Source organism: Haliotis asinina, chromosome 7, assembly GCF_037392515.1.
Source record: "Haliotis asinina isolate JCU_RB_2024 chromosome 7, JCU_Hal_asi_v2, whole genome shotgun sequence".
NCBI classification, from domain to species: Eukaryota; Metazoa; Mollusca; class Gastropoda; order Lepetellida; family Haliotidae; genus Haliotis; species Haliotis asinina.
The window spans coordinates 57,761,702-57,786,989 of NC_090286.1; the positions used below are offsets into that span (position 1 = coordinate 57,761,702).

General features: G+C 40.2%; 1 protein-coding gene across 2 annotated transcripts; it reads left to right on the forward strand.

Annotated features, from left to right (window-relative positions):
* The first annotated feature begins 1,353 nt into the window (after positions 1 to 1,353).
* On the forward strand, positions 1,354 to 22,444 carry LOC137290655 (beta-1,3-galactosyl-O-glycosyl-glycoprotein beta-1,6-N-acetylglucosaminyltransferase-like). 2 transcript variants are annotated; one of them, XM_067821732.1, is made up of 4 exons: positions 1,354 to 1,425; positions 16,324 to 17,007; positions 19,927 to 20,159; positions 20,479 to 22,444. In XM_067821732.1, exons 2-4 carry the CDS (start codon positions 16,331 to 16,333, stop codon positions 20,799 to 20,801), a joined length of 1,233 nt encoding a protein of 410 aa, XP_067677833.1. In that variant the 5' UTR covers positions 1,354 to 1,425; positions 16,324 to 16,330; the 3' UTR covers positions 20,802 to 22,444. The 2 variants fall into 2 exon arrangements, with proteins under 2 accessions (XP_067677833.1, XP_067677832.1); XM_067821731.1 differs by lacking the exon at positions 1,354 to 1,425 and having other exon boundaries at positions 16,113 to 17,007.
* The last annotated feature ends 2,844 nt before the right edge of the window (positions 22,445 to 25,288 follow it).

Sequence of the window (25,288 nt, forward strand, 5' to 3'; positions counted from 1 at the left end):
GAGTGGAGGGTCAGTGTAGAAGAGAGTAGGGTCAGTGTAGAAGAGAGTAGGGTCAGTGTAGAGAAGTGCACAGTCAGTGTAGAAGAGAGTAGGGTCAGTGTAGTGGAGCGTAGGGTCAGTGTAGATGAGAGCAGGGTGAGTGTAGAGGATAGCAGGGTCAGTGTAGAGGATTGCATGGTCAGTATAGAAGAGTGTAGGGTCAGTGTAGAGGAGTGCAGAGTCAGTATAGAAGAGTGCAGGGTCATTGTAGAGGAGTGCAGGGTTAGCGTAGAGGAGGGAAGGGCCGGTGTAGAGGAGTGCAGGGTCAGTATAGAAAAGTGTAGGGTCAGTGTAGAGGAGTGTAGGACCAGTGTAGAGGAGCGTAGGGCCAGTGTAGAATATAGTAGGGTCAGTAAAGAAGAGTGCAGGGTCAGTATAGAAGAGTGTAGGGTCAGAGTAGAGGAGTGCAGAGTCAGTATAGAAGAGTGGAGGGTCAGTGTAGAGGAGTGCAGGGTCAGTATGGAAAAGCGTAGGGTCAGAGTAGAGGAGTTGTGGGTTAGTGTAGAAGAGAGTAGGGTCAGTGTAGAGGAGCGTAGGGTCAGTGTAGAGGATAGTAGGGTCAGTGTAGAGGAGTGCAGGGTCAGTATAGAAGAGCGTAGGGTCAGTGTAGAGGAGTGCAGGGTCAGTATAGAAAAGCGTAGGGTCAGTGTAGAGGAGTGTAGGGTCAGTGTAGAGGAGCGAAGGGTCAATGTAGAGGAGCACAGAGTGATGTTGAGGAAGATGAATTCATTGTCTAGGAGAGTGAAGTCATTGTGGAGGGTCAGTGTGAAGTCATTATGAAGATGGGTGAAGTCATCGTAGTGGAGGTGAAGCCATCATGGAAAAGGGGGTAGTCGTCATAAAGGAAGGTGTGGTCAGTGAGGAAGATCAGAGTATCAGTGGAGAGAACTGATTATTCAAAAGATGCCGCGGCCACTGTAGATTAGACTAGGTGAATTGTTGTATGTGTGAGAAGTAGGAACTGGTCCAGTGCAGAAGGGTGCCGTTAACTTTTAGAACGTTGGGAGTCAATAACATATCTACACAGTTGCGTTTTGCCGTGGCAGTACCTGCACAACGAATCATGGCAGCGTTGTACATATGCACACTGGTATTAGCAATTTGACGTGAACTATTGTCTAACGCTAAGTTAAACCATAACACATTGCATCTAGGTTATGGGTCAGATGTGATCCCCCAAAACAACTCGCGCACAAGAGATTAACACATAACTTGTCACTTGAAAATCGTGTTCTATGCTGAAACGTCAGTGAGATGTACTCCCGGAGTTGACATTCCCCTGCAGCCAGCTGTGACGTGACCAACACCTCTAGTACTCTGGACGCCCCATATGCTCGCTATTGGTGTGCAGCAGCTTCACTCTCGTGTCACTGATTTTAGGACTTGGTGAGTAAACCTTTGTGAAAATTGTACAGACACATATCATAAATTAGAAACTTTACCTTTACACTATGTCCGGTCATTGCGTATGATATGTGCTAAATAATGTGCTCATAAGAGCATTTAACACTATTTACTCCGTATGTTTGTTGTTGATGCTTTCTTATCATTTACTATATTGATGAATACATCGGTAGGTGAATATTAACACAAATGTACATTTACACTTACAACGAGGAGACGAAAGTGACAAAGTTCGTGATTCAATGCTGTTGTAACTGCAGTAATGACAATAAATGTATATTGACGATGATGATGATGATGATGATGATGATGATGATGATGACGACGACGATGATAATACCACTATTCCGTCCTGCCAAGTGGGACATTCGTTTCAGTTCAATCCTGAAAAGCATCATCACCATCATCACCATCATCATCATCATCATCATCATCATCATCATCATCATCATCACCATCATCATCAATATAATTTATTATCATTACTGCAGTTACAACAGCATTGAATCACGAACTTTGTCACTTTTGTCTCCTCGTTGTAAATGTTTTTTTGTGTTAATATTCACCCACCGATGTACGTATAAACATGGAGATATACTGAGGGGCAAAAAGAAACAGTTGATGTCTCAAATGTTTGATCGTGGCACGATTACCTAAGTGATATTAGATAAAAACTATAAAGTGCACTGGCGCTCAAAAATACCTCTACATGATTTTGTTGTTAAGATAATAAATATTTCCCTTAACACATTTAAACCAAAAAACTGATAGGGTACAAAGCTGGTGACAGGTATCTTTTCTTTCAAAGTCAATGAATTTACTTTCTCGGACACAAATTCACAATTCAAACACCGCAGAGATCGTATCCTATCCCAGCTGTGTGTGATTTAACGAGCTGTTGAGGAGCAGTGAGTCATAATCAAATTCTTACAAATACCGACTCAGTTTAGTGTCTGTACCACTCAGTATAGTTTGTGCTTACTTGTCGGCCATATAGAGCGATAACATTTCGCAAATGTAGTCATGTTACTTGTTCTGGTATAAAGGAAACGCGGCAATGAAGGCTTTTAATTGCTTGACAAACATGATAGGTAAAGGTATGTGGCTTGTTGTAGAGCACACTATAACCTTGAAGTATCCCCCTCGATCCCGCAACTACAACATGGCATGTACGTGATTTAACAGGAACTAGTATCAACAGAACAACTCAGTAAGGTCGGATACAGCTGACAAATATACTTCCTTTCAAAGGTCTAGGATGCATAGTATGAATAGAGCCACTTCATGCAACTGTTCTAAACTAAATTTGGCGAAATACACCATACTGTAAAATGATTCTGATGTATAGTTATACAAATTCGTGTAGAATATTTCGTTTGTTGTTCAGTGGTTAATAATCAAAATTGTTCGGACATGGTAAACACGCAGTACAAATGCAGACAATAACAGCTTGTAAAATCTGCAGGATTTCAGTCTCCCATGTAACAACATAATGGCCATATATTTGGTGGCATTAATAACATATGGCATGTTGCCAGTGGTTGTGACGACCTTACTTCCCTCCTGTGGTGATTCGCTCCTTGTACAAGTCGTAATGCTGTGCCAGATGCGACCCACAGCCGTCAGGGGTCACCTACAGGCATTACACTACATCCCAACGTTAGGGAACCCAGCACACAGCTGTGGAGTCTTACGGCATACACATCAGCAGTGTCTTGCGCCAACCAGATCCATGCCGAGCTCCTCACAGCGAAGTCGATTTCTGGAAATGTTCACTCTTGCGAAGCCAAACTACTCATACTTCTGTGCTGATATTAGCACGTTTGATTTTAGACACAATATGTCTTAGTTTAGCGATACAGTATATATAAGTGAACGGTACTTGTTCCAGCTTTCAATACGTCTTTATAGCTTATTTTTTACGATATAATTTGGTTTAAGTTTGTTTGTTGTTTTGTTTTTGGGTTTTTTGGAAAATTAAAAACCAACATTAGCACAATACATTGCTATTAGATTTCAGTTTATCTGTGAAAATCAACAGACCTACTCATATTGTTTATGGCAATAGGAGCAATGCTATTTTTGCCCATAATTTTATACATGTGTGTATGTGTTTGTGTATCTGTGTGTCTGTGTGTGTCTTTGTGTGTATGTGTGTAATTTCTTTATGCCTGTTGCGAGAATGATTGAAGGTTTACTAAACATACTATCTATCTGTAACAGTTTTTTTCAGTAACATTTGTTGCTACTCTGTTTAATTCATTGATTTTATAAGACACACATTCTACTATATTATTAATCAAACATCAATCTGATGCTAATATACGGCAAAGTTTAGTACAAAGCTTCATTGTTCCGAAAGGAAGTTTATGTAAATGATTCAGCGAAAATATATACTAAGGAAAGTTCACTAAGGAAAACAACGACGCAATGCCTAGGAAAAATTGAGCCGACCAATTATTCATAGATTCAAAGGAAGAGAGTAAAAGACACACAATTTTTAAAAAAGGCCTAAACTGAGTGAAGAAAGAATTTTAAGCAATGATCTGAAATAATTTTCCAAATATTGATGAAGTAATGCTTGTAAAATAAACCACGCACAAAGATAGGACCAACTGCAGCACGAGTATCCAGCGAAGGAGGGTCAGTCTTGAATGACTATAGCCATGCATTTCCCGAGAGTTTGTTTGGTCAGGAAAGCTGTGCAATAACCAAATACCGCAGCGAAATGATTCAAGAGCTATCGCATAAGAAACTATAAACCAGTCTATGATGGATCAGTGTGGCGGTGCGATGGCCAGACACTACATACGGTTGTATCATGGAATGGTAAGATGTTAAGTACGAAGACATATATATACTTGACGGTCCGGAGGCCTGTAGGTAGGAAAAAAGTTTATCCAACAAATACAAAATATTTAATGAACAATTATCATAAAATGAACAATGCAACGAAAATAGAATAGCAGTAAAAGTTTCCTACGGGAGGGTAGGGTGGCTCGGATGAGGAAAGTAATGGATGCTCTTTGATCAGGGTTTTGACGACTGACACAATTTTGTTACTTCCCAATCTCAAATTTTGGAAGCGAGTTTTCATGGATGTGAACTTCTTTATTACGAGGAACACAACGTTTCGAAGTATATCCATACTCCTTCATCACGTAAATGAGTGGTATATGACGGAGAGCAAATATATGTACATGTGACAACAGCAAAAGTATTACAACAAAGATGCAAGGAAAAAACGGAACAAATGGAAGTCAACATTTAACCTTCAATTAGTGCTGAATATAGGCCAGCACTAATCAGCCAAAGTAAATGTATCAATTCTAAATGTCAGTCAAAGACCTTTTAAACTGCCGTCCAAATAAGACAGAGTAATAGTGTTGGACAATCGTTGACATAAAGTCGTTTTGTATGTCTGTAAATAACATGAAATGTGCTGTCATTTAGTATTATCTCTAATTGTCACATGGAATGTTTTTGACTCTCAGTACTGCATCCTTTGCCCTAGCTTGCACAGGCCCAGTCTGTTGTAGATAAACCAGTCAGACCAAAGTTTACTATCAGCCTCTAAAGGAAGCACAAGAGTTCCTTGATGTTCATGGCAGATGACGATGTAGAGGGACCATGGGGAAAAGAGGTGGACCACTGAAAACGTTTGTCGTGTGTGTATGTGTGTGTATGCGTGTGTGTGTGTGTGTGTGTTTGTGTGTGTTAGTGTGTGTGTGTGTGTGCGCGTGTGTGCGTGCATACGTGTGTGTATGTGCGTGCGTGGGTGCTTTCGACGCGTGTCGTGTGCACCACCGGAGCTTGAAAAATCAGACTGACCTGTAATAAGACTGATAATACCGATATGCTGTAGACAACACCGCCCACAGTTTTATTGTCATTTTGGACGCCCTCTCTATCGACTCTAAGATGCCTCTTCTGCTTATTCTAAACACATTTTAGGGGTTTCATATATCTGGAATTAACATAACCATTAACAAATAAAACAAATCTGACGGATATCGCAAATATCGACAGATTTCTGTGTACATTGCATTTCCATCATTGGAAGCTTCAGCCGATAAGTGGCTTAGATGACAAACCCGATACGTCATGACATCCTTTCGACATTGGAGACAATGACAATGTTCCTGCATTATAGAAAATTCACAGAAGTTGTAAAGTCATCAGAATTGTAACTTTATTTTGTAACTCGCAACACTAATAATAATAATAATAGTTCTATTCCGTATAACGCTTTTCACACATCTATGCACGCCCAAAGTGCTTTAGCATGGACAGTCTAGAGTCAAAGATAGTTGTTGAACAGATAGGTCTTCAGGTAGGCTTTGAATGATGGAAGAGATTCAGAGTTTTTTTAAAAATCGGGGTCGGGGAATGTCGAAGTGTTGCTTTGGACCGGAGACGTCTAGCTGGCTGGTACTGTGTCAGGAGTTCACATATAGATACTCAGGAGCAGTTCCGTGAAAACACTGGTAGGCCAGGTACAAAACGAGCACGAATGGGAAACCAGTGTAAGGACTTCAAGATCTTGTTTTATGTCGGTGGACTGATGTGACCTCGTAAACATACAAGCAGTTGTACTTTGGATTCTCTGGAGGTGGTTAAAGTTTGACTGTGTAGATTCAGCAAGGAGACTGTTTCAATAATCTTGCCAGGGTTGCTGCAGTTTCTTGAGTGAGGAGATGGTGCATATTGCCCATGTTCCGCAGTTGGTAGTTGCAGACTCTACAGACTTGTCTGTCCATCGAAAGATCTGACTGACTCCCAGATTCTTCACAGGTCCGGAATGTGGGACTGTCATGTCACATTTTGGTATGTCAGTCACATCTAGTTTCTGGAGTCTCTGTCTGGTCCAATGAACGTGGCTTCCGTCTTGCTCTCGTTCAGCTTCACCATATTTGCTGTGATCCATGTTTTGACATCAGTTGTGCAAGTTGCCATTTTTGCAAGAGCTGAATGTTTGACAACAGGAGAAACACTGTCCATCAACTGGGAGTCATCTGCGTGGAAATGGTGTGGCACACGATGGCTATTGAGAAGCTTTCCCAGTGGTGCAGTATATATACTGGTCCCAAAACAGAACCCTGAGGTATGCCACAGCATCGATCAGTCCTCGATAATTGTGTGTTCGTAATGGTGACACTCTGGCACCTATCTGACAGGTAGGAGGAGAACCAATCATGGAGACGTCCTGACAGGTCATAATGCAATTCGAGTCTACACTTCTAAATCTCGTGGTCAATTGTATCGAAAGCTGCTGATAAATTCAACAGCACAACGCACCAGGACTGTATCGGGCTGTGTGATCTTTGGTACGCTTTTTGAAATTTGTAAGACAATTATTGGGCATCAAGATGCGGAGTTAGCTGTTTTGTAACAGCCTTCTCTGGTATCTTAGAGATAAAGCAAAGATTAAACACCGGGACGTAATTGCTTAAAGTGTTCACATAAAGGCTCTGCCTTTTCGGGAGTGGCTTTACCACGGCTTCTTTAAAGGTTTGGGGAACTCATCATGTCTGTAAATTGGTATTGGCGTTCTGTGTAATGACGGGAATCAGAACATCGCAGAACATCGCATACCTTGAGCAGACTCGTATGAATGGGTCCTAGGACACTGGTCGCCTGCTTGGATACTTTAATGAGGGTTAGCACTTCATTTTCCAGCACTGGTTCAAAATGAGCAAGTCGTTCCCCTGAGATATGAATTTAGGATATCCCTGGGTGTAGAAGTCGGCAAGGTTCTTAAATTTGTCTCAGATTTGTCTCATTTTAGGTATGAAGAAGAAATTGAACTTCTCCGAGAGACACTCCTCACTTTCCCCAGTCGGAAGTGGCTTTTGATCTCCTTTTCCTAGGAGTTTTGACGATTGATTGCCAACACCTTTAGGATTATTTGAGTAAGAGAGAATCATCTCACGGCAGTATGCTGAGTTAGCATTCTGGATGAGCTTCTGCACATCAGTTTTTGCTTGCTTATATGTTTGCCTGTCAATTTCTAAATCAGATTTTCTGCTCTTCCCTTCTGCTCTACGCCTGTGTGCTTCTGCCAAACATTTTACATGTTTCAAGGGTGATTGTGTTCGGGCGATGTTGTCAATATTATCAGAAATATCATTTTGACGGTCACTAAGGTTTATGTATTCTTTGAATATGTACCTTTCCGTAACATGTCAGCAAAAGTCGCTATCGAGATTGATAAAGATATTACACTGAAAATACCCGTTGCTTAATGGTTTGTGAGGAGTATAGACTCCTTAGATAAGCTGAAGGTTATTGTTGTAAATATCCTGGATTTGTTTTGTCTCAAATGCAGCTTTGTGTTGTATTTTTGTCTTGGTTTCTATGTCTGTCTTAACAGCATGATGCATGTTTGGTAGTGTTTGAGATGGTAGTTGTTGTTGTTTTTGTTTTTTTGTTTTGCTTTTGTATGCTAAGGGCAAACCACAACAGTTTCGTTGGTGAAACAGTGAAAATGCGAAATCATTTTCTCGAACTTCTGACATATGTTTTTTGAAGTCGAAATATATCTAAAAGGAAATCAAATGGCGACTTTGTCTTGCGCGATTACCTCACGCCTTCGCAGAAGAACCTGCTTTAGGTTTTAATTGTAGTGTACTTATATAGCACTGTATTCCATGTATCAGAATGTTCTAAGCGCACAGAAATAAAACTAAATGCGAGGTCTGAATATCACACAGTTCAGTGAGTGCGTGAGTGAGTTTCGTTTCACGCCGCTTTTAGCAATATTCCAGCAATATCACGGCGGGGGACACCAGAAAATGGGCTTCAAACATTGTACCCATGTCGGGAACTGAACCCGGGTCTTCGACGTGACGAGCGAACGCTTTAACCACTTGGCTACCCCACCACCCCCACACAGTTCAGCACTTAGGCACAGAATGTTTGTCGAAATAGAAAGGTTTTTAGTGTTCTATGGAATGACAGAACAGACGATGAGTCTTTCACATGTACTAGGAGGTTGCTCAACTCTATAGCTGCGATGTAGGAAACTCCCATCTGTACAAAAGAGCGACCTTGGCCTTAGGAACTGTGAGGAGGTTTTGGTTTGAAGATCAGAGTGTCCTGGGCAAGCCTCAATCATATCACGGAGATGTTCCACTTGTAACCAAAGGAGGTTCTTTAGAACGGGCGTTATGTGATCGTATATGCGCGTGAGTGAGACAGTTCGACCTATTGTGTTCTGGATTCTCTGCGGTGTAGACGTGGCATGTTTGTGTTCCAGTAATGGTACTGTTGCGGTAACTGAGTCGGGAAAGTGTTAGTGACGCAGCTAACGACAGACTGAGTAGTGATATATTGAGACTTGATGTTACTGATGTGACTGTTTTGAGAGCTGGTTAGCATGGTTTTCCATCGTCAGGTCAGAGTCCATTTCGACGCCCATTTATTTTTGAACTGCGATAGATGAGGAACCAATTGCAAGTGTTTTCTATTCAGTCTGTTCACATCTGACCCCCAAATTTCACCCCCCACCCCCCTGCACAACTGAACCTTATCTCACCCCCTTACACAACTGAGCCTTATCTCACTCCTTGCACAACTGAACCTTATCTCATCCCCTTATACAACTGAACCTTATCTCACCCCCTTGCAGAACTGAACCTTATCCCATCCCCTTTCACAACTGAACCTCATCTCACATCCTTACTCATAGGCCCCTTGTCACATCCCGTTACACATCGGCTCCTTGTCACATATGAACCTTTTCTTATCTCCTCACCCAACGGCCCTTTGCCGAATTCCCTTACACAACGGTCCCTTCTCTCATCCCCTTACGCCCCGTCCCTTTATCTCATCCCCTACGCAACGGTCCCTTGGTTCATTCCTTACAACCCGTCCCTTTATCTCATCCCCTACACAACGGTCCATTGTTTCATTCTCTTACAACCCGTCCCTTTATCTCATCCCACTACACAACGGTTCATTGTTTCATTCTCTTACAACCCGTCCCTTTATCTCATTCCCCTACACAACGGTTCCTTGGTTCATTCCCTTACATCCCTTCCCTTTATCTCATCCTGGCATACTCTTGCTCCTTATCACACGCTCTTTCTCTCACTTATTGACACATCGACTCTATACATTCCTTACTTAACACATCAGCCCAGTCGGTCGCCACTACATGTCCATTATGAAGTACACACATAATTCCCTTAAACGCTGTTATTATTTCCATATTGTCCACTCAGTTAGGTATTGATTATCACGTGATATATGCGTAAAATTATGTTACGGCCTGTGTACTTAGCCATTGCTGTAAGTACAATAACATACTGATTATTACAACAGCGCATACCGGTCTGTATACACCGTCTTAAGACACCTGCTGCTACCACGAAACAAATTTCCGACTGCAAAAGTGTGGGCTGCTCTGTCGTGTCACAGGAGCGTGTTTCTGGGCATGAATGGACGTTGACATGTGCAACATAAGCTGGTGAGTCCACCCTTCGCTTTATCTGTGTAACATCTATCTGTAGCAGTAGAGTGAATGTAGTTTTACTCCGCTTTTAGCAACATCCCTGTCACATAAATCCAGGATTGACTAGCATTACCTTACACGTGGAAATCACCAAATTTAAAGACGTTTGATAAACAAAACACACAACTTTCGTTTTAGAAAACATGTATTGTTTACAGCTTCCGTGGCATTAAACATACAGTTATAGTGCATATATGTCTTCGTGCGTTTTCACATTTTGTTTTCTTTTTACAAACATGTCCACACCCACCTTAATTAAACTAATCCATCAAAGATAAAGTTAGTGCGGTGTGTCTGACTCAGCCTTTCTCCTTGGTCAAGTGCAGATAAACATTCCCGGTCGTAATTTAGTTGAACACGACTTAGTTGATCACAATCAAGAGTATCATCATACCATCCCCTTTCTCCTGTTGTAAACGCCATTGTCAAGCACTGAGAGACAGTTTGCTACCAGCTGTGGCAAGTTAGTTGACCGAAGCTGCACCATAAAATATCGATATATCAAAACCTACCTTCTTACCACCTACCTTGTGTTGGAAACTTTGTCAGGGTAGGGTAGATAATGCATCTTAAAACATTAACTTGAGAGAAATTTGATACTGATCAACGAGTAGAACTGTTGCACGTTGCCAGTAGGAACATAACAGTCGAAACACAGTCACCCAAATAACCCATGCCGTAACAAGGTAGTGCTGCTCTTACTAAACCTACATAGTAGTTAGTTCTCGAAATTATTGTTTTGAAAAAAATAAATGCTAACATTACGGTTAAAATGCACATTCAGATGTCCAGTCTCAGCACTTTGCGTCATTAACTCGATGCATTTATTTTGGTAACTGAAATTTACCAACCGTAATAGTCATAAATTAACGCAGTTGGCCCTACTTAACGTAATTGGCACACGTCCTGGTAATTGTCGTTGAAGATTAACAATTATTTAATCGTATGGTTGTGTAATATATTAGTACTGTAGTAGCCTAGTAGCTCAAGTAAACGTTGTAGTGTGTGCCTGTGTGTTTGTCTGTGTGTCTGTGTGTTTCTGTAAAGAGTTAGTGTCCTCGCTATGCTAAACCCAGTAGGAGCAACTGAAGTTGGATAGGTATCACACAAACCATATGATATGATGTTATTTTTATTTATAGCACTATATAATACCACAACACATCATCTTTAGATTCAATACGAGTATCAGTTCATTTAAAAGGACAGATTGTGGGGTGTGGCTCTTAAAAATTCCAAAATGTGCATGGAGTCATATACCTCGACAACATGTGCTAGTCTGTTCGCACTGTCACGGTAGGTTTTTCGGGAGGCGGAAGCTTCATCTATGGCTGTTACGCTCTGTGTGAGAATCTGTTGGGGTGTTTCTAAAGTGTCAATTGCCTTACGTTTAATGTCATTTCTCACTTTAGCCAGTACTGTTTCTCTCAAGTCTGGTGCATGTGTGTGATCATGCAGACGACCAACTACTTCCCCGCCTTTAACTTTAACCCTAGCCTTACATTGACTGTGTCTTCTCCAAGGTTAACTTTCTTCATATTACTGAACAGCCGTCTCCAAGATAACATGAGATTTATAAACATGTTGAACATATGAACTCTAAGTGAGTCGGAAGACTGATATATTGTGTGGTATATAGGGCTATCAATTACATGTATTAGTTGGTGTGTTGTTATTATGGGGGGCAATTGTCCAGGGGGCAATTAGCCTAGGGGGCAGTTGTCCAAGGGGGCAATTAGCCTAGGGGGCAGTTGTCCAGGGGGCAGTTAGCCTAGACCTTTCTTAAAACTACCGTTAGTACAACTTTGTATGCATCTTGGTTTAAACATATTCATTTCAAGAAGAGGAATCGGATTGGTAAACAAGCAATATAATGCTTATGTTAATACTGCCGTGAGGAGAAAAGCATGCAAATATCAAACAATAAACAACAGCTTTCTGACATTACATTAAGATCATTAGTGTCGGAAGTGCAATTTCGTTTTTACTATTACAACACAAATCTGCCTGAGAGTACAACGAAAGAATGGACAGATTCTAACAGTTCATGATTATTGTTAGCAGATGCATTAGAGTGGCCGTATAGTATTGATTTGATATCATATCCTTTGATACAAAAGTGCATTTTATGTCTTATGTCAGAGTAATTAATGCACGAACGGAAATAGTGAATTGGATCTTCGTAGGAATAGCCACAAGAGCAAGACGGATTTGAAGATAAACATCGTACATATCTATGTGCAACCGAGCCTGAGGCGCGAATGGATAATCTGACAGAATCTTGATCCAGACTTTAAATTAAAGTAGTTTTGATTATTATTTGACTCATTATTTTTTTCTTAAAACTACCGAAAGTAGCCGATTGTCTATCATCAGTAGACAAGGAATTCCACAGTCTTACAGTATCTGGGAGAAATGATTTAGCATAAATTGCACTTTTGCTATCGATAGTTTGGAGCTTCAAACGGTCTCGGAAACTGTAGTTTGCAGTGTCAGATACCTTAGGAGGGACGAGATTGCTCAAATATTTTGGAGTGAAATTATTAACCATCTTATAGGAAACCATCATAAATTTTCTTATGACTCGTACCGCGAACAGCACCGCAAATAGTTCTAAGTGCATCAAGATTAAGTTTTCAAGTGTTAATATTTGCTGTTTGGTACAATTGACCCAGATGTGACAAAGATAATCGAAAGTAGGCAAAGTAAATTGTCTGTACATTGTTTGTAAAGGTTTCCGTAATAGACGATATTCAAAACCTCTAAGACAGTTTACCATAGGTGCGACCCTTCTAGCGATGCAGTTAACATGGTCAGTCGAGGAGCAGTCATCCTGTAAAGTAAGTCCCAAATGTTAATGGCTGTTAACATCATTAGTGTTATAACCCTTCATTGTCAAATTCAGTTTGGGGCTGGGTCGCACTTTACGAGAGAATCTGTTTTATTAGGATTAAATGTAACTTTCCATTTGTCAGCCCAATCAGAAATTTTACAAATATCATTATTAAGACACAGAACAGTTTCGGCAGGATCGTATATTATGGCATAAAGTGATGTGTCATCTGCGAAAAGACGGATATTGCTGGTAATTCCTTCAACAATGTCGTTGACATAAACTATAAACAGCAAAGGTCCCGGGACAGAGCCTTGTGGAACGCCGGCTAAGAGTGATCTTTGATCAGACGTATAACCATTTATAACAACTCGTTGAACTCTGTTGTCTAGTTAACTCTCAAATCATTTCAACAAGTTACCCACGATACCATAACGTCACAAACTACAGCCCTAATTTCCTTACCTCTATCGACTGCACCCGCTATAAAGTCATACAGGTACGTTAATTGACTTACTGTTGAATCACCTGCCATGAAACCGGATTGTAAGTTTGTAAGCATTTCATTATCCCTAAAATGATTAAATACGTGTTTGAAAATGCATCTTTCGAAAATCTCTGCTACACAGCTTGTTAGTGCGACTGGTCGATGGTTAGAACATTCATTTAAACTGCTTTTTTGTGAATAGGAACAACTGATGCCTCCTTCCAAATGTTGTCCAAATATCGGGAAACACTTTATCTTTTAATGATAAATTAAAAACTTCAGGTAAGGAAACTGCTAATTGTCATTCATTTTCAGGAATTTGTTGCCAATACCATCTGAACCTGTTGTTTTAGTGGTGTCAACGGAGAAGAGAATATCGTGAATTTCTTGTGAACTAAGTGTTGGGTCACATAATGCGTTATCTACCTCTGAATGAATTTCGGGAATATCCCTATTTGGAGCAGCTACTCTTGCCTGATCTGCAAAGAAATCATTCATAATGTTTGCTGTTTCAACACTATCATAATATAGTTTGTCGTTATGGATCGGAGGAAAAGTGTTAATATTGGTGATATGTTTACTTTTTACATAATTCTTAACAAGATGTCACCATGTTTTTGTATGTATCTTATGGTCGTATCGGTAGTTGCATGACTTCATGCCCATTGAGAAAACACAGATGAACTGATACAAAAATAGTAATACAACTTTGAAAAAAAGATCCAGATACTTCAATATATATTTCATAAGATGCCAAATGTAGGACTGTACAATATCACCTGTATATCGATTTACCGCAATATGCCTTTCAGACGAAACGCATTGCAGTGGGTTTTTTCTCTGTACCGATACATCGGATAAAGAAAAATGTAACAAGGTTTGTTATTATCCTTTTGCATTAGGGGCGATGGGGTAGCTTAGTGGTTCCCATGTGTCCTGTAATCACTAATCAGTTAGCATTCCCAGCTTTAAATAGGAGGAGGTGGAAGGAGTTCCTGTGTGTCCTGTAATCTCTAGTCACTGTGCATCCCATTTCCAACTTTAAATAGGAGGTGGAGAGAGTTCCTATGTGTCCTGCAATCACTAATCATTAAGCATTCCACCTCCAACTTTAGACAGGAGGTGGTGAGAGTTCCCGTGCGTCCTGCTGTCATATATCCCATGTCTTCCATCTGTAAAGTCCATAGCAAAACGAGTACAATCTGATTTATTCCCAACCACTTATGTTAGAACGTATGTTCCGCAGGATTTATTTGTATCATATGTGCAAAAGTGCAAACTTTAGGTGGGATACTCAATCTGAGGACAGTAAAATATCATCTGCAAAGAACAGCAGTTCACATTTGTCCTGCAATCACCAAGCATCTCCAACTTGAAATAGAATGACATCATTAGAAGACATATCGTGATCACGAAACTGAACAAAGCAGTAGTGCACCATTTGGAGAAGGATGTGATATTCAATACACACGATCATGTTACTCAACACGGCAATAGCGCACCATCTGAAGACAGATGTGATATTGAATATACACGATCATGTTACTCAACACGGCAATTGTGCACCATCTGAAGACAGATGTAATATTGAATATACACTATCATGTTACTCAACACGGCAATAGTGCACCAACTGGAGACATATGTAATATTGAACATACCAATGTAAAAATAAATAGACACAAACTAGAAGATAACAATCAGTGTCAATGTCCGTTTATTAGAGAGTATACGGAAATTGGAGTGTCCGGCGGCTCCGGCCTAGGGATGTCTTCTCACTTAGCCAGATTCTGCCAAAACAGGTCTCTCTCCTAGCTAGAGTGGGATTTGGCTGACTTGAATTAGTGTTTTGATAACACCAGATGAGCCATAGTTTGTTTCACCAAATGCTCAATTAGTGAAAGTGAGAAGCATGATTGTACATTTGCATATTTGGATATTCATCTAACACTATAGCGATATAAGTCATATAAATGAGGACATTAATTAGTTGCATTGTGATTTATTTAAAAAGGATCTCATTTATATAATTGTCTCATTTCGCCAGAGTTTGGACAGCATAACCAAGTATCTATTAACATGTTAACAAGTTAACAAATTCAGGACTACCAAGGAACACATTACAGGACAGAAGGTTTTTCAATTGACTGCTCGTGAATACACCACAGCATGGCTCTTGAGACAGGTGTTAATGAGAGAATGGTATCCCCTACAATCGCCCTATTACGTCCCGACTTTTCTGTCATGTCAGTGGTCTGGTACAACTTTTATTTAATCCAAGTACCGTAGCTGAACGTTATTTGTAATATACGAACAGTGACTGGAAAAAAATAAGCCTAGTTGCACTTTAGAGGATAACAGCCAAAACATACACTTAAAACCGAAGTTTAATAAATGCTAACCATAGAAGGATACAGCTTGAGTGATGTTATGCTAATTAATAAAACACAGAGGACTGCGATTATGAAAACACTTACTTAAACGTCATCCCAGATTTTAAAAATCCATTGAAAGACAACATTTATGCTATTTCTTCACTCGCCACGTACAGTTGCTTGAATATGGATGGGTAATGTTTAAATACGGTTTGTTCCTGCAGTTCTCATGTGTAAATATTTCACATACAAGAAGAATTAATAATATGTATTTACACAACATAGACGCATGGCAAACAGAACAAACAGATGCATGAAATATATAGTTAAATCTATACGTTCCTCCTGATATTGATATGGGAGAGATATTAAAACGGGTGAGTCTAGGGAAAAGGAGAAATTTACAGACGTGGTGGTACAGTCCTTCCTAAATTTACGTAAATGTACAAGCTTTGCAAATATCATCTTTACAAAATTCGTGCATTTTTGTAAATATGAATTTAACAATATATTATTTTTATAAACAATAGTTTGGGTGTTTGGGTTTTTTGTTTTGGTTTGGTTTGGGTTTTTGTTTTGGTTTGTTTTTTTATTGTGTTTGTTTTGGGGTTTTTGTTTTTTAATTTGTTTTTTAGCATGCATTGACTCGTGTATCTTTAACATCTTGCAGATCACTGATGGGTCCGGGGGGAATATTCAGACGTTTCCTTCTGACATTAGTGGCGTCATCTGTTTGTCTGTTGATATTATACGGACTGTTTTTCTGGGATATTCTCCCGCCGAGGCAGGTGAGAGTGACAAGTAGCAGCATCAGCTGCAACAAGATATTCGAAGGTGACAAAGACGAAATAGAAAGAGGGAAACGTGTAACGCAAAATAATGGAATCAAACAATATTATCCACTTCTCAACACAAACTGCACAGCATTCCTGTTCAAGAGACAGTATATACAAGAGACTTCCAAGGCTGAGGAGGAATTCCCCATAGCATTTACAGTTCTTATGTACAAAAGCTTCGAGCAGTTTGAACGCTTACTACGAGCGATCTACCGTCCGCAAAACGTGTATTGTATTCACGTTGACGCCAAGTCGTCATCAGAAGTCCGAAACTCAGTCACCTCACTTACCACGTGTCTACCCAACGTCTTTCTGGCGTCTCGATCGGTGGCGGTGAAGTGGGGAAGTTTCACCGTGCTGGAACCAGAGCTGATATGCATGCAGGATCTGCTAAAACACAAGTGGCGTTACTTGATTAATCTCACAGGACAGGAGTTTCCCCTCAAGACCAACATGGAGATCGTTCAGATTCTCAAAGCCTACGACGGCGCCAATGACATTGAAGGAACCGTTGAAAGGTAAGGAAATGTTCATAGCTTACTACGTAGGACACCCTACGTCAGTTGCTCATTGAAACCAGTTGTCCCTGTTTGTGTCCCTGGACCACTAATGTGTATAGTGTCGAAATGCTAACTAAAAGTGGGCTAGCCTAGTGGTTAATGCGTTAGCTCGTCACGCCTAAGGCCTTGGTTCGATTCTCAATGTCCTAAGCCTATTCTTAGTGTCCGCCGTCATGATGTTGCTGGGATATTGCTAAAAGCGGCGTAAAACTAAGCTCACTCACTCACTCACTCACTGAACTGTGGGACCCAACTCACTCTTTATGTCTATGGACATATTTTCGCCGCTTATGCACGTAGCCGATCCTGCTCAAGTCATGTCCAGTTTGAGTAAACATTTGATCAACACTCTATCCTCAAGATGGGAATCGAATCCGGGTCTTCAGTATTGTAGAGAAGAATATGGAGACCTGTTTGTATCACTGTTTTATCGCGTGATGACATATACACACAGAAATATGCATCTTGACATCCATAATTCAAACCCATAATGCCCATGATTAGTCAGACCCATCGGATGCACGACACACTGATGTTAGATATGCATGTGCTGGGATGAAAGGTGGGCACGTGTAATACGTGTACCTATGATATAAAGTTTCAGTAAACTGTTCTCAAAGCTCGAGACCATGGAAAACCAAACTGAATTGATTTCGTTGTTGATATGCAAATATGGGGGCCTCCTCAGCTGAGAACGGCTCAAAGATGCAAATTTGCGGCATGACAGTGAGGGCTATTGTCAAGGATGTTGATTGTCACCCATCGACTCTCAGCCGGTTGGCCAGAAAACATCAGCAAACTAATAATGTTAGGGATGACATACGTTCAGGTCGATCTGGGTAGGATACAGCCCAGAATCAAGAGAATTCTTCCGTTCATGTCAAGTCATATGTCAATAACAGAGAGGCTTCCACGACGTCGTTTGCCCAGCACAAAAGTCCAACTCGCTGTATATCCACTGTATATGGAATCAGACGACGATACGGATTATACCCACCCTTACGACCGTTATTGTAGCCAGAGCACACAGTTCACTCACATTGTGCCTACATGACACTCTGCCCTCATTACTAAACCATATTTAGAGAGTATAGGCACACATGCAATGGAAGGTGAAAACATTCATCATCCCAATGTGTACATGGTATGATCTACAAGTCAAAACGTTGATTACACGACAGTCTCGTGTCCACTTGACTGGGTTTCGTCCTACTGTGCAGCTTAGTGCAATAACCAATCCAGAATGTTTGGCCTAATTCATTTAACAGGATGCATAAATATTAGACAGTATGCTTTGATACACCCAAGCACTTGTATATTGCAAGACTAGGCTCCTTCTAATCCTTGCTAACACGTCGTGCGGCGTACTCTGTCGTATAGCGATTTCTGACAAACAGAAACCCGGGAATCGTGAAAATCTCGAAACGAGGCTTTGCCGCTAGAAAGGTTTGACGTTCTGGTGCGGAACTGATATTATATCAGTCTCATTATGTGCCCTAAATAACCAGATGCATTGTGGATCATTTTACGACCTCATCAAACAGGGACAGTTTGTGACGTCTTAGTTGATAGTTGATGATAATAATAGCATCAAACGTAGCATTGCTTAAACATGCTTTCCAATTTCCACACACTTTCATCTCTACATAAAAAAACGGTTCAATATACATGTAGACTGAGCTTGAGAAGGGGGCTTGTACCATGAAGGAACCATAGGATGGTTTTGCGACCTTCTAAAAAGTGGTTCTGTAACATCTTGACATACAATTATGTCAGTGTTCAAAACAGATGGATCACTCTTTGTATGTGGGAACACACAAATAATCCACACATAGTTTCTTGCCTAAGTGTTAACTACTTTTACCTTTAAACCGAACAGGAACTGTCCTCCTGATTCCTCTTGGTTCCAGATCAAATATTGTATATCTAATTATAAAAGGATTTAATGGTAAAGATAGTTACCCGCAGTAATATTCTTCGGTCTTTCTTTAGTTCTTGGGCCATGTTGTATCAAATTCTCGATAAAGTACTTTATTCCTTTTGCTTTGGCAGCACAGCTTGATAAGCCCAGAAATCAGTTGACAAATGACTGCATTTAACCTATTCTTAATCAATATCTAATTAGGCTGAATCTACAGAAAGAATGTGCTATACTGGTATATGTTTTGGACCGGTTTCTAGACTGGTCTGTCGTTATTTAGTGAGGATGGGTGTTATTATTTGTCTAAGTGCCTACACATACAGAATCTACAGACTCGATTCGGGTCACTTGTTAACTTAGTGGCTTGCCAAGTAGTTAAAGCGTTCGCTCGTCATACTAAAGAATCGTCCTCGACTCCATTGAGACTCGTACCCAGTTTTTCCCGGCCGCCTAACTGCTGGATTATTAGAATATAACAGAATCAAAACAACATTCACTCACTCACTCACTCACTCAATTTCCTCATTAAACTATTGCTATTCAATCAAAATACTCCTAGTAACATAACAACCTAGAACATATTTTAGCTGGACTAACAGAGCCTACAGAAGAATATTTAAAGTCACGACACTAGTATTATATCACAGGTGCGCTGGTGAGTGGGTGAGTTCTGTTTTACTCCGCGTCTAGCAATATCCCAGCGGCATCATGGCAGGGACCAGCGAACAGTAGGCCTTCATACATTGTACCGATATAGGGAATCGAACCCGGGCCTTTGGCATGACGGGCGAACGCCTTAACCACTCAGCTACCCCCATTACCGCTGCTATATTAGGAGCTATCGTGGCAAGTAAACATGAAACATGTCGAACCTTGTCTTACAGTACTGATATAGATGGTCACTATGTCATGCAGACAATGGCCTGCTTGGTGTAATTATTTGCTCTTATTAACAGAGTACCGGATCGAAAATCTCGATGGGGCTCAGCTGGAGTTCCACCCCACAACATCCGTCCAGTGAAGGGCGCCGTCCACGTCGTCGTTAACCGTCAGTATGTGGAGTATATTGTTCACGACCCAGTAGCTAATGATCTGCTCACGTGGTTGAAACGAACAAAATTTCCGGATGAGACGTTCTTTGCAACATTAAATCACAATCCCCACCTTAAAATACCAGGGACATATCAAGGTACGTTTCCCACGGCAAACGTGTCAACGTTTGAATACCCGCATAAAATATGATATGATTTTCTCTGAAAATATGATATTTGTTAAGCTTCAAAACGAAATATTATCACCAAGAATTGTTTGGTTCTTATTCATGTTATCTCGAATCTTAATCTGCTTGTTTGTTCGTAGGACCGCTCTGGTACCTCTTTGAAACTGCTGATTCCTGATTTTCCAATTTTCTTATCCTTACGTCTAACACAGACCATTCTCAATCTTTACATTCCACCACCCACATCGGTTGCCATGTGCCTAGTACATTCTACAGCGTCTCTTTTCAGGTGAACCGGAGACAGATCAAGTCAATAAGCCCTTCTTGGCCCGATACAAAGTGTGGCAAGGAGGGAAGTTATTTGGTGGAGAGTGCCAGGGTAAATATGTTCGACATATTTGCATCTTCGGGGTGGGTGATCTCTCCAAGTTCCCAGAGAGGAGAGAACTGTTTGCCAACAAGTTTCATCTGGACTTTCAGCCAGCTGCCCTTCAGTGCATGGATGAGTGGTACTACAGTCGGACACTGCGTGAGCGTAGAGGAGAGTCTACGTTTGACGACTCGTATTATAAAACATTAGGGTTTGTTAAACACAAGATTCCCTACACATAACACTGGACAGAGCTCACGGTGTCGACAGCCTTTCACATTCCGACATGGTGCTGATTGGGGTACTCCATATGTCTCTCGTGGTCATACAACTGTCATTGCTGTTGAACTGAATGGAGATCCCCGAGTCTTACCTCATTAACTCCAGAATCACAGAGAGAATATTATCTGTCTACGAGGTTCTAATCTTACTATTACGATGTCGACCAGGGGACGTTTAGCCCGGGGTCATATTTATGCGAGAGGGTGGTATGTAGACTCATTCTAGTGATGTAAATCACGGGTGTATAGTGGCGACAAACCACCACTAACGCTTATGTTGCACCTGGGATTCGAAGTAGAACAAGACATGAAGAAGGGACGTAACTCTGCACAACCCATAGCAAACCGTCTAAACTTTACTACCTCCCTATATCTTGCTATCTATCTATCCAATATGACTACACTATGCCATTTTGAAAGTAGTTAAATGTAACATACGTTATATTTGGGACTACGCTTTCTTAATAAATTACAAATTCTACAAATTCTTCTTTTGTTGGGTTGAGACCCATCCGAAATTCGAAGGATTACACCTTCTTAGTAAAGTACAAATTCTAGTACTTTTGTTGGGTTGAGTCCCACCCGGGTTTTAAAACATGAGGGTGTGGGTTCGAATCCCGGATGAGACTCAACCCAACAAAAGCAGAATATGTACTTTACTAAGAAAGTGTAATCCCATATATAACAACAATATATATGTCTTAAATAAAAGAAAATATGAACGCTTACTTTGAGATTTCGGTTTTTTCGAAATTTGAGTTTCTTTGGGTGTTCAGTATATACAGTATAATCTCACTTCAGAATTTGTATAGTGGGTATAACAAGTCTTCCATTAGGAAACCTCCAGCTCGAAAGTGTAGGTGCGCGTGGTATTTCAGGATGAGATGTGTTTTACATAGTGAAACAGAGACGGTCATGGTGTTGTTTCAAGGGATAATGTCATGGTATTGTTTCAAGATGGTTGCTGTATGGGTTCAAGGACGGTTTCTGTATGTTGCCGTCAGTAGTGGAATTTCACGACTAGGCCGGTTTGGACCAATTTGTTGGTTTCAAATGTTTCGATACTCATCACGGTAAAGGTCTATTTTATATTTTTGTTCAAAGAGTGAGCTATCATAATTCATCATCACTTTGTTCCGCATTGGGTCTTCCTGAAGGATGGGATTTCAGCAGTCATAGTGTTGAGGAGTTCGGCGCCCTTCAACCAGCGGCATAATTTCAAACATTCTGAGACTGTTTCAGACTAGGGCGAGTGGGTATCATGCCAATCCTCTTTTAATGGTACTTTTTAGGACTGTCAACTGAGCAGTCATAATAGGGCGTTGTCTGGGAGTGCGCATGGATTTTCACAAGGAAGTTTTAGGTCAAGTATATATTTTCGTGTCTTCCGTGCGTCTGTGTGTGTTTGTGCTTGCGTGTGTGTGTTTGTGCTTGCGTGTGTGTGTTTGTGCTTGCGTGTGTTTGTATTTATATAATTTATGAACTGACTTTTTCCAGGAACATCCAGCTTTTTTAAGCTCAAGTGATGCTTAGGGTAAAATGTCACTCATATCCAGAAATTGATGATGTTGATCTCTTTGGAATAAATGATCTTGTTTTTCAAATGGTTTCTCAGTGTTTTTATGAATAAGTGACAAATATACAATGAATCAGCCACTGTGACGGCGACCTTTGCATCTGGCGGTATATGGCTTCATGTGGTGAACTGCAGCGGCAACAGCATGAACCTGCACCGCAAACATGTGTTAATGAAGTATTGTGTTTCCTGATATGGAGTAAGTGGATCCATATGGAGAGATGCATGTCAAGCTGACCTGTGGAACAATACTGAGTGCGACACACACACCGAAGAAATAGACTCGACGTCTGTTCAAGTTTACACCCACTTTAATCCATCTTCTACGGAAGATTTGAAATGTGAGGGAAAAATGCACACCAGTGGGTTTTTGTGTTGAGTTATCTTACGCCGCCGGTAGGACTATTACGACAATATTACGGTTGGAAATGGATTTCACGCATCATAACCATGTAGGGAATCGACCCCGGGTCTTTCGGTGATGAGTGAACGTTTCATTTGCCACCCACCCAAAAATATATTTCAGTTTATAGGACACATTGCTGACAGAGATCACAAGGGCACCTGTAGAACACTGATTTTAATGACATGTAAGAATAGAAACAAAATGAAAATTGGAACCGGTTACGTGAAAAAAATCGCTCAAGGGGGATAACTCTTTACATCATCACTCACTTGACGACCACGATCTCAAAATTCTTTAGAGCCATTCCATGAAGTTATAACCACCTCAAACGGTTGTAGGAATTTTCCTGAGGAACATACAGCTACATTCATTCCATAATGACCAAATGTTAACTGCACACATGGCGTCATTGAGATTTAGAGCAATACTGTTCATAGAAGCGTTTGTAAAATGTTGAATTCTGAACCACAATTTTATGCTCGCCATTACAAGTCATGTCTCTTATTACTGCCAGTACGTGGGCAACGTCCATCAGCGTATCCTCAGTAAAATGGGATTCTGTCTCACTTTACACTTGTATGTACACTTAGCTTTACATATTTCTTCACAGCTTTATTTACACTTTTCTTCAGATATTCCTTTACACCTGTATTTACACTTCCCTTTACCCATTCATTTACACCTGTATTTACACTTCCCTTTACCCATTCATTTACACCTGTATTTAAACTTCCCTTTACCCATTCATTTACACCTGTATTTACACTTCCCTTTACCCATTCATTTACACCTGTATCTATACTTCCCTTTACCCATTCATTTACACCTGTATTTACACTTCCCTTTACCCATTCATTTACACTTCCCTTTACCTATTCATTTACACCTGTATTTACACTTCCCTTTACCAATTCATTTACGCATGCATTTACACTTTTTTTACTCCTCACTTACTCTTTCCCATTAAGCCTTTCTTATGTTGCCAAGTTAAGATTATTTTAGTGATTTCTTATAATTGCACAAAACATTAAATTCATCGCAAGAGAACGTTAAAATATTTGAATTAATAGTGTTTGAATAAATAATAATTTACGTTCACAATTATGGTATTTGTCATTATTTCGGGTTTAAATGATATCTCTCTACATATATAACATATCACAATACAGCGAAAATATTCCATACGTTGATATAAGAGTGAAATGTCCGTGACCACCGACAAATTAGGGAATTGTGCTCACATAGTTCCAATAAGAACATAAAATATGTCAGATGAGACAGGAAACCAACTATTCACAGCTTGTGTGGTTAATGGTAACTTAATACCGGATTTACCAAAGTATGTATTCTCCGTGGCAGAAATATTCGTTACCAGGGTATTCGAAACTATGCCTTGTGAAGTTCAAATACTATTTTTTAAATATCATGTGACTTTATGATGGTGAACCGTTACAGAGTTACAATTAAGAGACACCTGAAATAGAAGATAAATACCTTTTCTGCCTAACAAATGACACCATTACTTACAGTCACGAGTATACACAATAATGTCACGGTATAAGATTTATATCTGGACAATAGAAATATATAACAACATTCGCATTATCATTACCATAGCAACCTTTTAATCCTATTGATTCGATTGGATTGGATTGAAATTGAGCTACAATTCTACCATTTTCAAAGTTTTCTTTGTAAGTTTCGTATCAAATACTTGCATCATTATTAGAAATTTGTACCCCAAAGAGATTGAATGAGAATAGTTTACTTTTCTGGCTTTAAATAATTACAATTTGTGAAGATCATAGAAAATTATATATTTTACCACGTTTCCTCCATTTTGTTTCATGCGGTCAATGTTTGTCCGATATGTTTTACCATGCACTGTAATTGGTGGGAGTTAGTCCACCCAGCAAGAACCCAAGTACAATGTTAAAGAAACATGTACTCCAAAAATCGGTTAGAAGGACTATGATAGACTAACAGCTAGTCTCTGAAATGAACATATTTTACTGAAAAAAACGCTCATAGTGATAAAAAATAATATAATGAAATGGAGCCCTCAGACTTCCTTCATTTTCAGAAGCTAAGGAAATCTACACTTGCCACATTTTCTAAACTTGCGTGGCCTTTCTTGCATATAAATACTTCAGGGTCTGTACAACAGACTAGGACTATGACTGCTTTCTCTGTGTGTGTTCGTGGTTATCAGTGTTAGTGTGCCTGAAAATACTGTTTTTCACGAAGCACAAAATGGGTACCAGGTAGGAAGAGATGGAATTGTGATTGTTTCTGTCCCACACTGACGCACATGTGACGCCTTCTGAGGCAAGTGAGTATGGTGCAAAATGCTTTTCTTCACCCAGCAGAAAATGGGTACCAGGTAGGGAGAGATGGAACTGTGACTGTTATCTGTTTAAATGGTAACTCCACTGATAGATAGACTATATATCCGGGACTTAATCA